Raw genomic sequence first — 16,861 nt, 5'->3', positions numbered from 1 at the left:
AGTACTGGGGTACAATCTTAAATACGATAGAATGATCTCAGTACGAATCCAAGGCAAACCATTCAACATCACAGTAATTCAAGTCTATGCCCCAACCACTGAGGCTGAAGAAGCTGAGGTTGATTGGTTCTATGAAGATCTACAACACCTTCTAGAACTAACACCAAAAAAAAGATGTCCTCTTCATCATAGGGGATTGGAATGCTAAAGTAGGAAGTCAAGAAATCACCGGGATAACAGGCAAGCATGGCCCTGGTGTACAAAATGAAGCAGGACAAAGGCTAATAGAGTTTTGCCAAGAGAACACGCTGATCATAGCAAACACTCTTTTCCAACAGCACAAAAGGCGACTCTACACATGGACATCACCAGATGGTCAATATCGAAATCAGATTGATTATGTACTTTGCAGCCAAAGATGGAGAAGCTCCATACAGTCAGTAAAAACAAGACCTGGAGCTGACTGTGGCTCAGATCATGAGCTTCTTGTTGCAAAATTTCAGCTGAAATTGAAGAACGTAGGGAAAACCACGAAACCATTCAGGTATGACCTAAATCATATCCCTTATGAATATACAGTGGAGGTGAGGAATAGTTTTAAGGGATTAGACCTGATAGACAGAGTGCCTGAGGAACTATGGATGGAGGTCTGTAACATTGTTCAGGAGGCAGCAACTCAAGCCATCCCAAAGAAAAAGAAATGCAAGAAAGCCAAGTGGCTGTCTGAGGAGGCTTTACAAGTAGCTGAGGAAAGAAGGGAAGCGAAAAGCAAGGGAGAAAGGGGAAGATATAGCCAACTGAATGTAGAGTTCCAGAGAATAGCAAGGAGAGACAAGAAGGCCTTCTTAAATGAACAAGGCAAAGAAATCAAAGAAAACAACAGAATGGGAAAGACTAGAGATCTCTTCAAGAAAATCGGAGATCTCAAGGGAACGTTTTGTGCAAAGACGGGCATGATAAAGGACAAAGAAGGCAGGGACCTAACAGAAGCAGGTGAGATTAAGAAGAGGTGGAAAGAATACACAGAAGAACTATACAGGAAAGATCTGAATGCCCCTGATAGCCATGATAGTGTGGTCACTGAACTTGAGCCGGACATCCTCGAGAGAGAAGTCAAGTGGGCCTTAGGAAGCATTACTAACAACAAAGCTAGTGGAGATGACAGTCTTCCAGCTGAGCTATTTAAAATCCTAAAAGATGATGCTGTTAAAGTGCTGCACTCAATATGCCAACAAATTTGGAACACTCAACAGTGGCCACAAGACTGGAAAAGGTCAGTTTACATTCCAATTCCAAAGAAAGGCAATGCCAAAGAGTGTTTGAACTACCGTACAATTGCTCTCATTTGACATGCCAGCAAGGTGATGCTCAAAATCCTACAAGCTAGGCTTCAGCAGTATGCGAACGGAGAACTACCGGAAGTACAAGCTGGGTTTCGAAGAGGCAGAGGAACTAGAGATCAAATTGCCAACTTTCGCTGGATCATGGAGTAAGCAAGAGAATTCCAGAAAAACGTCTATTTCTGCTTCATTGACTACGCTAAAGCCTTTGATTGTGTGGATCACAACAAACTGTGGCAAATTCTTAAAGAGATGGAGGTACCAGACCACCTTACCTGTCTCCCAAGAAACCTGTACGAGGGTCAAGAAGCAACAGTAAGAACCAGACATGGAACAACCGATTGGTTCAAAATTGGGAAAGGAGTACGACAAGGCTGCATATTGTCGCCCTGCTTATTTAACTTATATGAGAGCCAGTGTAGTGTAGTGGTGAGAGTGATGGACTGGGAGCCGGGAGATCCGGGTTCTAGTCCCCACTTGGCCATGGAAGCTCACTGGGTGACTTTGGGCCAGTCACAGACTCTCAGCCCAACCTACCTCACAGGGTTGTTGTTGTGAGGATACAACGGTGAGGAGGAGGATAATGTAAGCCACCTTGAGTTCCTTGCGAGAGGGAGAAAGGCGGGGTATAAATGCAATAAATAAATAAATAAAATAAATAAATATATGCAGAGTACATCATGAGAAACGCCAGGTTGGATGAATCACAAGTCGGAATTAAGATTGCCGGGAGAATTATCAACAACCTCAGATACGCAGATGATACCACCCTAATGGCAGAAAGCGAAGAGGATCTCAAGAGCCTCTTGTTGAGGGTGAAAGAGGAGAGTGCAAAAGCTGGTTTGAAACTCCACATTAAAAAAACGAAGATCATGGCATCTGGCCCCATCACTTCCTGGCATATGGAAGGGGAAGAAATGGAAGCAGTGACAGATTTTATTTTCTTGGGCTCCAAGATCACCGCAGACGGTGACTGTAGCCATGAAATTAAAAGATGCTTGCTCCTTGGGAGGAAAGCTATGGCAAACCTAGACAGCATAGTAAGAAGCAGAGACATCACCTTGCCGACAAAGGTCCGTCTAGTCAAAGCTATGGTTTTCCCAGTAGTAACGTATGGTTGTGAGAGCTGGACTATAAGGAAGGCTGAGTGCTGAAGAATTGATGCTTTCGAGCTGTGGTGCTGGAGAAGACTCTTACGAGTCCCCTGGACTGCAAGGAGGTCAAATCAGTCCATCCTAAAGGAAATCAACCCTGAGTGCTCCTTGGAAGGACAGATACTGAAGCTGAAGCTCAAATATTTTGGCCACCTAATGCAAAGAGAAAACTCCCCGGAAAAGACCCTGATGCTGGGAAAGATTGAAGGCAAAAGGAGAAGGGGACGGCAGAGGATGAGATGGATAGATAGCATCACCGATGCAATGAATATGGACTTGAGCACGCTCCGGGAGAGAGCGCAGGACAGGAAGGCCTGGTGTGCTATGGTCCATGGGGTCACGAAGAGTCGGACACGACTGAACGACTGAACCACAATTCATAAGATAGCACCCTTTGGGATTTTAATGAATTATTACTGTATTTGTACTGTAAAATGATTGTACACTGCTCAGAAATCCTAAAAAGTAGGAACGGTGTTATATACATGTTTGAAAGTAAGCGCAACATTTGTTATCCTTGTCTGATTCCAAGACATAATGTGAGAGTGGATGTTTCATGAGAAAAGCTGGTCGCCGGCTGGTGAGAGCTTTTGAAAGTAACAGCCAGGTCCAGGATGATCTCATTTAAAAGAAAAAAGAAAAAAATCTGCACCTTCAAAAAACAGCAACATTTCTCCCAGCGAAGTATATTTTACAGAAGTTATTCCGGCTTCGGCAGTCGCATGCAGGAAGAAAGAGCTCCACGGCCCTAAGGAGCCCCTTGCCCTCTGGTGATGGCTGAAAGTGGCTGTTTCTTCCCTAAACCCCTTAGGGATTAAGTGTCCTGGGCTGACTTGTTGAAGCTGCTGAGACTTTTTGAGCCTCCTGGCAAGAACAGGAATAACAAAGTTTTTCAACCAAAGCCAAAACGCCCACGGGCTGAACAGGTTCACTGAGCAAGCGGGGGAAACGTCTGGGACAGAAAAGAGGAAGTGCCGCCAGCGGCGCCGGAGGGGAAGCCAAAAATCACTGAGGCGCAATGCAAGATGTCTCCCCGGCCCTGCTTGGGGAGATGCTGGGAAAGGATCCTGCCGCTTGGCCATCTAAGGGTTGAAGGGACCGAAACACATTCCTAGAGAGGACGGGCATTTGGGGAGGAAGGGGAGGGCTGCGTCCTCCATCGGAAATGCGCTCCCCCCTTCCCGAAGGCATCGGTGCCTCCTGGGTGGGATCAGGTAAGACCCCCCCCCCCCCGCCGTGCGCATTGGGGAGAAGGGGAGTCCCTGGGCTGCCGGCGAGGGGGTGGCACATGGAGGGGTGAGAAACCCCGGTGGGTGGGGGAGGCGATGCAGATTCAGCCCCCAGCGTGTCAGGATCTGATTTCGCGTCCTGGAGGGAAGCTGGACCCTCCTCCCATTTCACCCCGGCGGGAGCGCCGCCCTGCCCTCCCCTCCCCCCGGCAGCCCGGGGCCCCCCTTTGATTTGGCAGACGGGGGTGGGGGGAGCTGCAGCGCTGAGTCAATTAAGATCCTTCCCCCGTTGATCGGGCACTGCGCCCCCCGCACACGTGGGTCCCCTGGCGCCGGTCCGCACGGGGCTGAGACGCTCCCCTCGCTCTCCGCTGGGCTGGCCGGACTGCCGAGCGCCAGCAAAGGTGGGCGGAGGGGACGAGGGCCCCCACCAAGGCCGGCCCTCCCGGGAGGCAGCTGACGTGGGGAGCCCTGAAAGGGGAGCAGGTTCTTAGTCATTTTGACGACTGTTGTTGACTATTGGTGACTGCTGCTGGAGGGGAGAGGCGCGCGTGGCATTCTTTGCTAAAGGCAGCAAAAGGTCTTGGGCCAACCCTGCGCTGCGGGCCAGCAGCGAGAGGCGGCTGGAGAGCAGCGCTTTCGAGGAGGAGGAGAAGGCTGATAATAAATAAACAGGGAGAGGAGAAAGTTGAAGAGAATGAATAAGGGGAGTTAAAAATCCTGAACACAAAAAAAGGCAAATCTCGACAGAGCACAAGCGGTGATGCCCAGTTTCTGTGGGGCACAAAACTTGTGTCCTCCTTGGAAGCAGGACACTGTCCTGTAAGAACTTTTGTCCCGTTCCAGTGAGGCAACTCCTGCCTACGATAGTTAGGATTAGAGATGTGAATGTCCAGAAAGACTCCGGAAAGATTCAGAACAAACGCTTTTTCCAAGGACCTTTTTTTCTAAAAAATTGAACAGCTTTGGACTGTGGAATATTTTCTTTTTGAATTTAAGACAAGGTGGTTATATATTATTACCAAGTCTTCCCCCCCCCCCGCACCCTGATTTCTAAAAACTATGTAATAAGATTTTTATAGAAAGACTAGAGATGTAAAATATCTGGAAATAATGAAGCCATAGGGAAAAATGTTTTTAATCCTCTTTGAAAGATTCTCAGCATAGTTATTTCTTCCATTTCTTATTAAAATTATTGATCCAATGTCATTTTTACTGATAGACATTTTGGGATGCTCCAAGTCCTACTCAGTTTCCCAACATGTGAATAGAGTCACCATATCATAATATGGAAGAAAGTGTACATTCTTGACAGTTTGGGTTTTGTTCTACAGAGTCCTGTGTTTCTGGACTTGTTTTCCTCTGCCTCTCGTTCTTCCTGCTTCTTCTGGTTTCTAGGATGATTCAGATGTTTCATGGACTACTTGCTGGTTCCCTCTGGTCAGGCATAAACTAGGAATCTAAAACAGGTAATGTATAACTTGGTTTGCTCATAAAATTAATCACGTTTGCTATATTAAATTTTAAAAGAATAGTTTACTCAGACAATAATTACAAATTTACTGAGTTCACTTTTTAAAGTTTTCCAATACAATGATAATTTTATGCACAAACCATGTTATACCTAATATATTTATAATATTAATTATAAATTAATTTATTATAAATTATTAAATTAGATTTATTAAATTTGGCCTTATCAGAACTTGTGTCTTTTAAAATGTTTTAACTGTTTTAACATGGTGTTTTATTCTTTTATCTTTGCTGTTCACGGCTTCGAAATCTTTTGATGTGGAGCGGCGTATAAATATTGTAAATAAATAAATGAATAATATAACTTTAGGAACATTAAGGCTGCTTTATGTTCCTAAAGCAGCCTTCCTCAACCTGGTGCCCTACAGATGTTGTGGACTACAATGGCCAGCATTCCTGACCATTGGCCATTCTGCCTGAGGCTGATAGGAACTGAAGTCCAAAATATCTTGAGGGCACCTGGTTGGAGAAGGCTGTCCTAAGGCAACAAAGCGACTTTAGGTCTGTAAAGAGTGCTTAAAAAATAAGTATTGCTTATTTTTCAATTTTTCTCCAAATTTCCATTTTTTCCATGGCTTCAAAAGTTCTGGAAATTTTACATCTGTAGTTAGGAATGGAGCCTCCATTCTCTGAGGCCGTATACCTCACAAAATGAGGAAGAAAAGTTATGTGTCATTATAACTATTTAATGTAAAACACAGACCCTGTTCAAATGCACATTGGGGAAGGGTGGCTGGAGCTATCCACTGTGAGAGCCCCTGCCACATGTACAGCTAACCATGGCCCACAGAGTGGTTAGCCTAACCACTCTCTAACTACCTACCTCTCCTGCAGTCCTCCGACCATTCCATCATGCATCCCAGCAGCCTCTGCAAGGCTAAATTAAAATGGTGGAAAATTGTGCATAATCACTAAAACGCGCATTTGTGCAAATGCGTGTTTTAGCGATATGGTGATTTTGAACAATTATTCAACATTTTTATTTAGTTTTTGCTTATTTTTTTAATGGAATCAGAAAGAAAGAAGAAAATGGCTGCCAACAACCATCAGCAGCCCCACTCCTGTAATGGCCATTTTTGGCCACTCTTGCTACAGAGCTCTATGGTAGTGCTCCTCTAACCATGGGGGCCTGTTCAGACATCACGCTAAGCCATGGTGGAGCCCACTAGCCATGTTGCAATGGTTGGTGCATGGTTAATAAACCACCATGGTTGGGTCTGGCCCCCTGTTGAGATGTCATGCTAAGCCACCATGGTTAGCTCAAAAATGCTAACCACCATGGCTTAGTGTGACATCTGAACAGTGTCAGAGTCTTTCTAAACTAAAACGAAAGGTTGTTTTCATCATAATTTCTAGCTTCTGTACATAAGTGGATTTGGTTGATTAATACATTCACCTTTGAAAATCAGCTGACAAATCAATAAATATTTATTTAAATGGCTGACAGACTTAATTTAGACCAATTTTAATGAAGTGTAAATGTAGGTGAGTGTAAATGTAACATAAGAGAGGCTTAAGCAGAAGATGGCAGCAACAGAAGGTGTCATGGAGAGGGTCTGTGGCTGGGGGCTTGGATGAAGAACATATAAGGCATCAAGGGCAAGAGAGGGAATGTACTTTTAAGGGGACGAATGAGTGGGGACTGTGTGAGGGGAGGGGATAAGACATCTTCTGACTCTCAAGCAAATAAAGGACTTCCGTGTAGCTCTCAGGTGAAGGATCCTCCCCAGGTCTCTAGTTTTCCTTTTGAGTCTTGACATGCGGCTGCCTTTCCTTCCGGGACAAGACCTGCTCCTCGCTAGAATTTCATCTTGTCCTGACAATATAATAATCCTTTAACAGATCCATGTCCTGCCTTTACAGAGCCTTAATAGCACTGCTTTGTACAGCAATCTTTATCCAGATACAGAAGAGGGAAGAGATTTTTTGGCTCCCTTGAAAGCTTCCTTGGAACACGGATCAAAGATGGCAAAGCAAAAATCAGCTGGCCATAAAGGAAGAAGAGACCATCATGCCAGTAAGACCAGGCGCAGTAAGGATTTCTGGCAAAGAATGATGCAGAAGGACCTGGATGAGGACATGGACACCTCAGACGTGCAGCTCCAGCGCTTCAGGCAGTTCCGCTACCAGGAGGCTGAGGGCCCCCGAGAAGTTTGCCGCCAACTCCACGCTCTTTCCCGTCAGTGGCTGAAGCCAGAGCGACACACGAAACAGCAGATCCTGGACCTGGTGATCCTGGAGCAGTTCCTGGCCATCCTGCCAGCGGAGATGGCAAGCTGGGTGAGAGAATGTGGGGCGGGGACCAGTTCCCAGGCGGTGGCCCTGGCAGAAGGCTTCCTCCTGAGCCAGGCAGAGGACAGGAAGCCGGAAGAGCAGCAGGTGAGAGCATTTCATCCAAGGGGTCAGGAACGTGATGGAGGGTGTCCGAAAACTCTCTACTAATTCCCCAACCCATTCTGGAAATTGCCTGAGGAGAGATCTGCCATACCTTGCCTCCAACTTTTTTGCCTCTCTCATTCATTTTGTAATATTTCTCATCATTCCATGTCTTGGATCCTGATTGCTGTTTCAGGTTCAGAGTCTGTTTGCAGAAGTGGGACCTGATTTCCCTGCAGCAGAGATGGCTCCATCGGACACCAGACAGAGCCCCCCACAAAGGGGGATCAGGCGGGGGGGTGATGGATGTTCCCCCTTGGAGGGTAAGGATTAATTTGAGGGTGGCTGTATTTCAACCTGGTCTCGCTCTCTGGAGTATGGAAGAGATGCTTGGATTGCTTTTATCCCCCCCCCCCCCCCAACACACACACACACAGTCTTTTTGGGGAAGACACTTGTCTCCAGCTTTTTCCACAATTCAGAACTATGTATCCGTCTGGATAGGTTGTCTGTGTTGAGAGTTGGAGGCACTGCACTGCAGTAGTTCCGCTCCTACTTGGATGGCCAATTCCAGAAGGTGGCGCTGGGGGATCATTGCTCTGTGCCTTGGCAACAATGCTATGGGGTTCCACAGGGCTTTATTTTATCCCCTATACTGTTCAACATCTACATGAAATTGCTGGGGGAGGTTATCTGGAAAGGTGGGTTGAGGTGCCATTAATATGCAGATGACACCCAGCTCTACCTCTCTTTTTCATCAAATCCAGGTGAGGGAATGGCTGTTCGGAATCAGTGCCTGGGCACGGTAATGGACTGGATGAGGGCCAAAAAACTGAAATTCAATCCAGACAATTCAACCCCCCCTTCCCCCAGAACAGGGTGAACATCACCTAGCTGGGCAGGTACTGTTAGTGGGTTGTTCACCTGCCCAGCTAGGTGATGTTCACCCTGTTCTGGGGGAAGGGGGGTTGCGCTCCCCCTAAAGGATCACGTTCGTAGTTTGGGGGTGCTCTTGGATCCAGAACTGTCACTTGAAGCACAGTTGGACTCAGTGGCACGGAGCACCTTCTATCAGCTTAGGCTGATACACCAACTATGCCCTTATCTGAACAGAGATACCCTAGCTACAGTTATCCATGCTCTGATAACCCCTCGTCTGGATTACTGCAATGCATTATATGTGGAGCTGCCTTTGAAAATGGTCCGGAAACTTCAGCTGGTCCAAAAACAGCGCAGCGAGATTGTTAAGGGGGACTGGCCAACGAGATCATATTATGCCAGTACTTATCCAGTTGCACTGGCTGCCAGTCCATTTCTGGGCTCGATTCAAAGTGCTGGTATTAACATTTAAAGACCTAAACAGCTTGGGACCAGGTTATCTGAAGGATCGTCTCCTCCCATATGTACTTGCCCGGGCCCTAAGATCCTGTTCAGGGGTCTTTCTCCATGAGCCCCTGCCAAAGGAAGTGAGGCGGAAGCTAGCAGGAAGAGGGCCTTTTCTGCTCTGGCAACTAGGGATGTACGGACTGTGTAAAATCCGCTCCGTCTGTGTTTTGCGGATTGTCAGGTGCCTTTCATTCCGTCATCCACTCACAGACTGATGCGAATATTTTTTTCCGTTGTGCAGAAAAATACGGAAATAATTACGTAAACATTTACGTAAGTATTTACGTAAGTATTTACATAATTTTCCCCAGGACGTAACATTTAGTGTATTGTTCCCTAATCCATTCTATGTTTCCGCAGCAGAAACTTGCGTATTTTTCTACAGATTTATATGCGTACATTTCGGGAAAGTAAAAAAATCATCCAAAAGTCCACAGACTCCGTGGTTGTATTGTGTTATATTGTGGTTTTAAGCTTTCATATGTTAAATTGATTTATGTTGTACCTTGTAGTTTTAATTTTTGTGAACTGCCCAAAGAGCTTTGGCTATTGCATGGTATAGAAAGGAAGGAAGGAAGGAAGAAAGAAAGATGTTTAAGTTTCAACACTTGGAGATTTTATACATGGAAATGCACAGTTTGATTTGTGGCCAAGAGCCCAAATCTGGAAACACACATTTTTACCCATCTAAACTCTCAAAATGCAAATTAAAGATAAGACATCTTGTACTACCCAGGTGTGCTTAGACTTGTATGATTTCCAGGGCAATTCTATGCATTTGACTGGGATGATACTCCTATTGTTTTCCGAGGGGCTTACTTCCCAGGAGTTTGGAACAAACTTGCCAGGAGTTTGGGCTTCCTATGATCTTTGTCTCTCACAGGGGCTGGAATGACACCGGCAAGGAATACTCTTTTCCTTTGTGACGGAGTGGAACCTGATCAGGTAGGCAGAAGGATCGCTGGGGAGACAGGCAGGGAGCAGCCTGGGTGCCTCCCTCCCCTCCCAGGACCTAAATGAATCTCTCTCCTTCTGTTTCCTTCTGGCAAAGCTAAGATCATATGGATGGGACCAAAGTCCAGCGTCCTGTTTCCCACATTGGCCAGACTCTTGGGAAGCTCACAAGCAGGACAGGAGGGCCATAGCCGTTTCTTGCTGTTTTCCCCCCTTGATCTGGTTTTCACAGCAAGCATGTTTAAATCTTGCAGTATAATGCCGAGCGACCTCACTTTCTGCTATCCTTGAGAAAGAAACATTTTCTTCTTTTCCTCCAGGTTCTGGTGGCTTTTGGGGAGGTTGCTGTGTGCTTCACAGAGGAAGAGTGGGCACTGCTGGATCCTGACCAGAGAGCCCTGCACAGGAAAATCATGGAGGAGAACCGTGGGATCGTGGCCTCTCTCCGTAAGGCTCCCTGTTTTCCTGCCTAAAGAGAGTGCTGGGTTCCAAGTGCAATCATGATGAGGGAGATAATATTACCATTTTTTGGTATTTTGAGGCTTCCTTTCAGGACATGGCCCTCAGAAGGTGACGTTAAAACAAGATACTTCAATTTATATTAAAACCATCAAATGATTAAACACTATTTTAAGGCAGCTTATACACACAGGCCTCAAACATAGTACAGAAATGATCACAAGATGCATTAACACAGCTCAGAGTCTCAAAATCTACCAGCAGCAAAACACTGACGAGGGAAAGGCAGCCCAGAACAGGCACGTTTTCCAGGCATAGAGGAAGGCCTCCCCAGCACAGGCCATGCGGAGTTCGATTATGTATTTCAGCTCTTCCACATCCCTCCTTCCAGTCTACCAGGATTTGTCTTTTTTTATTTACTAAAACATTTCTAGTCCTGCCTTTGCATTAAACATTAATCCACAGAGGAGATAATACTGGTGAGATATCAATACAAAATGTTAGAAAACCACAACAGAATAAAAACAACGATCAGTGTCCAGTCATCAGGAAACATTTAGAGCTGCCACAAATACAAAGACAGAGGTGACACATCATAGAATCCCAGAAGCCTGACAGATCAGCAGTCCTGAAGCCACGGAGGGAGGTTTTTAGGGAGGCAGCCAGCACCCAATCAGCTGAGTTGTACCACATCAACAATCAGTTAATGGCAGTCAACAGAGGCAGTTGAACACATGGGAAGAGCTGCATCCCATTTCAAACTTTTCAGTTCTTTTATCAAAATTATTAATTGAGGGTGCTCAGTTATTTATGGCTCAGGACTTCACCAATTTCTGTCAGGGGTGCCTCTGAGCATAGGCAGTGGCAGAGTAGCTCAGAGTCCAAAGAGGAACTGCAAAATGGGGAGAAACTTTCCCAGACTCGTCCAGACAGGGAGGGACAGACTCCTCAGGTTTCAATAGTCCAGCTGGACGGAGAGGGCCTCTCTTCACACACCCTCATGAGAGATAGTGAACAGGGAGAGGTGGGGCTCAGAGAGCCTGAATTCTTAGATGCCAGGCACAGACGCAGGGCCAAGAGAGAGATGGCGGGGCAGAGCTGAGGCGATCTGCCCGATCGGCCCGGCGAGAACAGCTACGCGTAGATTCCTCACGAGACAGAGGGAGATCCCCCCTGCTTAAGTTATTTTATTTATTTATTTATTTATTTATTTATTTCATTTCTATACCGCCCAATAGCCAAAGCTCTCTGGGTGGTTCACAAAAATTAAAACCAAACAGCACACAGTAAAACAATTTAAAATATATAGAACATTAAAACCACAATATAACAATGCAACCACAATAAAACCTAGTAGCAGTGCAGGAGTTTAAAATACATACTTAAAACAGCAAAGCTAAAAGTTCAGAAAGCTAAAATGCTAAAATGCCTGGGAGAATAAAAAGGTCTTTACCTGGCACCGAAAGGAATACAGTGTAGGTGCTGGGCGAACCTCGCTAGGAAGCTCATTCCAAAGCCGGGGTGCCACAGCAGAAAAAAGCAGAAAGTTAGAGAAGCGTGCTGCCTTTTCTCAAGCAGTAGGCAACTTTCAATGTTCCTGGTTTCTCTTTGAACTCCTTGAAGGCATTTCCTTTGTAGACTTTGAGTTACTGACAATTAGCATCTGTATGACCCACTGAAGTAAAAGGGTTAAAGAGTTGTGGACAGAAGCCTCTTTTCTTTGTTTTGCTTTAGCTATTGGAGTTCAGTGGGGACAAAAGGGATACCTGACAATTTCTCCTCTTCATTCCAGAAGGTGACAGATGTAAAATGGAGCATAAGATAGAACTGTGTGGGATGTCATCAAAAAAAGACAGATGTAACACTGGCAAAGAACAGAGAAGGAAAACTGATATACATCGGAACAGGAGGAATTACTCCTTTGCTTCTCAGGGAAATGGCTACCATGGTATCACAATCCCAGAAGAAATACATAAAAGACAGGAAAAGAATAGGTGCCATATGAACAGGAAAGCTATCAATTCTGAATCATGCAATAAAGCTCATTGCAAAATTAATACATTGAAGAAACCACATACATGTCTGCAGTGTGGAAAAAGCTTTCGAAAGAAGAAGCAGCTGTCTTCACATCAAAGAACTCACACAGGGGAGAAACCATATAAATGCTTGGAGTGTGGAAAGTGCTTCAGTCATAAGACAACTCTCAATCGACATCAAAGAACTCACACAGGGCAAAAACCATATCATTGTTTGAACTGTGGAAAGAACTTCAGTCAGAAGATAACTCTCACTCTACATCAAAGAACTCACACAGGGGAGAAACCGTATCACTGTTTGGAGTGCGAAAAGAGCTTCAGTCATAAGATAACTCTCACTCTACATCAAAGAGCTCACACAGGGGAGAAACTGTATCATTGTCTGGACTGTGGAAAAAGCTTTAGTCAGAAGATCACTCTCACTTTACATCAGAGAACTCACACAGGGGAGAAACCTTACCAGTGTTTGGAGTGCAAAAAGAGCTTCAGTCAGAAGATAACTCTCACCCTACATCAAAGAGCTCACACAGGGGAGAAACTGTATCATTGTCTGGACTGTGGAAAAAGCTTTAGTCAGAAGATCACTCTCACTTTACATCAGAGAACTCACACAGGGGAGAAACCTTACCAGTGTTTGGAGTGCAAAAAGAGCTTCAGTGAGAAGCGTACTCTCACTGCACATCAAAGAACTCACACAGGGGAGAAACCATATCATTGTTTGGAGTGTGGAAAGAGCTTTACTCAGAATATACAACTCACTTCTCATCAAAGAACTCACACAGGGGAGAAACCATATCAGTGTTTAGCGTGTGAACAGAGCTTCAGTCATAAGACAACTCTCACTCAACATCAAAGAACTCACACAAGAGAGAAACCATATCAGTGTTTAGAGTGCAAAAAGAGCTTCAGTCTTAAGGTATCTCTCACTTCTCATCAAAGAACTCACACAGGGGAGAAACCATATCATTGTTTGGAGTGTGGAATAAGCTTCAGTCAGAAATCAACTCTCACTCAACATCAAAGAACTCACACAGGGGAGAAACCATATCATTGTTTGGAGTGTGGAAAGAGTTTCAGTCATAAGGTAACTCTCACTCGACATCAAAGAACTCACACAGGGGAGAAACCATATCATTGTTTGGAGTGCGGAAAGAGCTTCAGTCATCAGATAACTCTCATTCGACATCAAAGAACTCACACAGGGGAGAAACCATATAATTGTTTGGAGTGTGGAAAGAGCTTCAGTCAGAATATACAACTCCTTTCTCATCTAATAACACACACAGGGGAAAAATCGTAGAAATACTTGGAGTATAAAACAAGATTGGGGCGCAATTCTATTGAGAAAGTTGGAAGCCCCCGAACATTGGACTGATAATCCAATGCAGGGCAGACGGAACACGGAGGGGATCCTCTCCTCTGCAGTCCGGCCACCCTGCATTCTTGGCTAGATGCGCGTTTTCACGCATCTAGCGGCAACTTCAGGGCAGGGGCCTGGAGACTGGATAGGAAGCTCTCTGAATCAGCTTCCACAGTCTCCTCCCCTCCCCGCCTTCGGGAACGCCCCATTTTCGCCCACTTCACACTCCGTTTTGCAAGTGTGGAGAGACCGCCAGTACAGTTCTCTCCGTGCTGGCTGGGATGGGGAGGGTTGAGGGGGTGGGGAGCACAGTTTCATGGCTACGTGGTCAGAGACGTCTCTCCAACCTCATATCCTAGAAACTGAAAATGCTGTCTGGGGGACATAGGATTGCTCCCTAAACCACAACCTATCCTTATTTCCCATTAGAGGACCCACTTTGGAGATGCGCTGTATAAAGGAAGATCATCTGAGTCGTTTATTAATGCTTGCAATGTATGTAGTGGTGGAGGAAGCTAGGACCACTATAGATGTAGTGCAGGGCAGAGGGTGTTATAGTGGTGGGAGAGGACGACACTGGTTGAGGGGAAGATGATTGAGACATCTGTGTGCTATATCCCCTTCCGGTCCACTTCCCAACCTTAGTAATGTAATTCTGGTGGTATGCCTGCAGTTCCCTCTAGCCTAAGGGTGCTGTTGATGAATGCCAGGTCAGCTACAGAAACAGGTGGCATCATCTGTGACCTTACAGCTGAACAGCATGCCAACCCAGAATATGTGACCGAAACCAGGTTAGATGAACAGAGAGAATCTCTCCCAAGTGTGTCCATCAGGGTTTTTTGTGCAGCACCAAGCTCGACTAGAGGGGCAGGGAAGGGCGGTACCCTGGTCTATAGGGATTCCATCTCCCTGGTCAGATTCCCCATCCCACGGTCAGCCAGTTTTGAATGTCTGTGCCTGGTATGGGGCACCCAGGACAGGATTGGGATTCTGTTCATGCACTACCTAACAGTCTCCCTGTCCAAGCGGACTACGGTGGTCTCGAGTGTAGAATTGAGGATCTCGAAGCTTGTGGTCTTGGGAGACTGACACTCATGCAGAGGCTAATTTGTCAGGAGCAGCTCAGGGTTTCATGGCCCCCATGTCAACCATGGGCCTGTTTCAGATCACATCTGGCCCCACACATGTGGCAGGGCACACTCTGGACCTGGTTTTCTGTGCTGGACTGGAAGAAAATGATCTGTGGGTGGGGGAGCCAGTAGCGACTCAGTTGGCATAGACAGATCATTCTTTGATTAGTTCTGACTTCAGGCTACCTGTAACCTCGGCAAGGGTGGGGGACCAAATGTAATTGTCTGTCTACAGGGGCTGATGAATATGGACAGATACACAAATGGCAGAAAACGTGTAACGAATACATTCGAACATAGATAAGGATCCATTTGCAATCTTTTTTTGTGGCAGCGATGGCAGCAAAGAAATCTCACTTCTCCGTTGCAACTGCTCCTCATCAGCCAACAGAGCTCTTTTGCGGGGTTACAGGTATAGACTCCAGAATACATCAGCTCTGTCAGCTTCGGCAGTACAGGGGGTCTTTTAGCTATAACCTACAAGAAGTTATGGCTAAAAGTAGAAGTAGCCCGGAAGGGCTTGGGCCTGTTCAGTTTCTGGAACGTCAGAGTCTGAGTGAGCTTATCCCTGCCAGTGTTCTCAGAGCAGAGCCAGGGGAGCCACCCGACCCCCGGTCCACCTGCTGGTCTGGCCTTGGGAGGCTGGAAGCTGCCTGTGAGAACCTGACCGGGGGGCGGGGGGGCTTTGCAGAAGGGTCGCCCAGGTTGAAGCGTCACTGCTGGAGGGCCGAGCAGTGCCGCCCTGTTCAGACAGGGGCCTTGCGGAAAGGCTAAAGGCCCGTGTCGGTCAAGGGATCTGGAGGGGGTGTCCTGCAGTCACGCCTCCCCTTTTAAGCTGATGCAAAGGCGAAGAGCCTTTGCTAGGAACATCTCGTCTTCATTGCCCGAAGCCTTCTCTGTTCGGATCCATCATCGTCTGGGCTTTTGGAGGCACTCTGCACATGGACTGGAACCTTGGATTGCTAAAGACTTGCCATGGGAAGTACTGTGAGGCTTTTCAGACTTGAGTTCTTGTTGTGGATTGCGTGTCTTTGTTGTCAGCTCAGCATACTGGCAGGCTGGGTTTGATCTATGACTTTTGGACTTTCCTCTGCCTGGATGAGTTACCAGTGCGAAAGCAGTGGCACGGAACTCTCTGTCCGGGTTTACCCTTCCCTTGATCTTGATCTTGATAGGCTTCAACCATGTAGCCTGGAGTTATCAACAAAAGATTCAAGGTTGGACTCTCTATGGGTGTGGTTTTGTTCAGGCCTTTCAAGAATGTATCCCTTGATTGCCTGATGGGGTCATTCCAGGAATCATTCCTATTCCTTGCCCGGGGTTGGAACCCCATGTATGGATTGCCTGGGTTAGGAACACCAGGAATCTGGAGTCCCTTCCCTTGTGTTCAGAACCATGGAGATGGCAACAGGGAAACCACATTGATGAGAATCTCAGTCACAGTAGTAGTGTTTAGCTTTGGACTGTTCTGCAATTACATAGAGCCTATAGTGACTGACCATCAGCTCTATGATTTCTGAAGAGTGTAACCATTAAGCTTTTGCCGTGGGATTTCGTGCGATAAAGAAATCTCACTGATTTGGGTGTCCAATGTCAGATTGCCTGAGTGTGTGCGCTGGGAGGATTGGGAAACCTGACAGCCTCAAACCCTCAAATGCCCTCTGTGAGCAATTTGCTAGACGTTTTGCAGATAATGATGCTTGTATTCGTTGGATGCTATTGTTCTAACAGAGTCAGAGATGGATGGGTCTAGTGCACCATCTAGTCATGTGATGGATACCTTTCGACTTGTGCAACCTGAGGATGTGGACAAACTGCTTGGAGGCCTGAGGCCTGCTACTTGTTGTGTAGATGCTTGTCCATCCTGGCTTGTGAAATCTGTCAGAACTAAGCTAGGTAGCTGG

The 16,861-nt window shown here is 46.3% G+C and overlaps 1 protein-coding gene and 1 pseudogene across 2 annotated transcripts in view; both read left to right on the top strand.

The window, feature by feature from the left end:
* LOC146355900 (uncharacterized) overlaps positions 1-13,736 on the top strand; it is a 31,622-nt gene extending 17,886 nt beyond the window's left edge. Inside the window, 2 exon segments of the mRNA XM_084831148.1 lie at positions 12,547-13,645; positions 13,648-13,736. Coding sequence (XP_084687274.1) covers positions 12,547-13,645; positions 13,648-13,685 — 1,137 coding nt within the window. The 3' untranslated portion in view covers positions 13,686-13,736.
* Positions 3,631-10,445, top strand: LOC146355901 (zinc finger protein 202-like; annotated as a pseudogene). Its single transcript, XR_014788017.1, has 4 exons — positions 3,631-3,708; positions 7,120-7,635; positions 7,829-7,955; positions 10,293-10,445. The product of XR_014788017.1 is annotated as a zinc finger protein 202-like (transcript).
* Positions 13,737-16,861: the final 3,125 nt, after the last annotated feature.

Source organism: Heloderma suspectum, chromosome 2 (assembly GCF_057233095.1).
Source record: "Heloderma suspectum isolate Gila_16-S chromosome 2, 16-S_ref, whole genome shotgun sequence".
NCBI classification, from domain to species: Eukaryota; Metazoa; Chordata; class Lepidosauria; order Squamata; family Helodermatidae; genus Heloderma; species Heloderma suspectum.
This window is presented reverse-complemented; position numbering and strand designations above follow the sequence as displayed.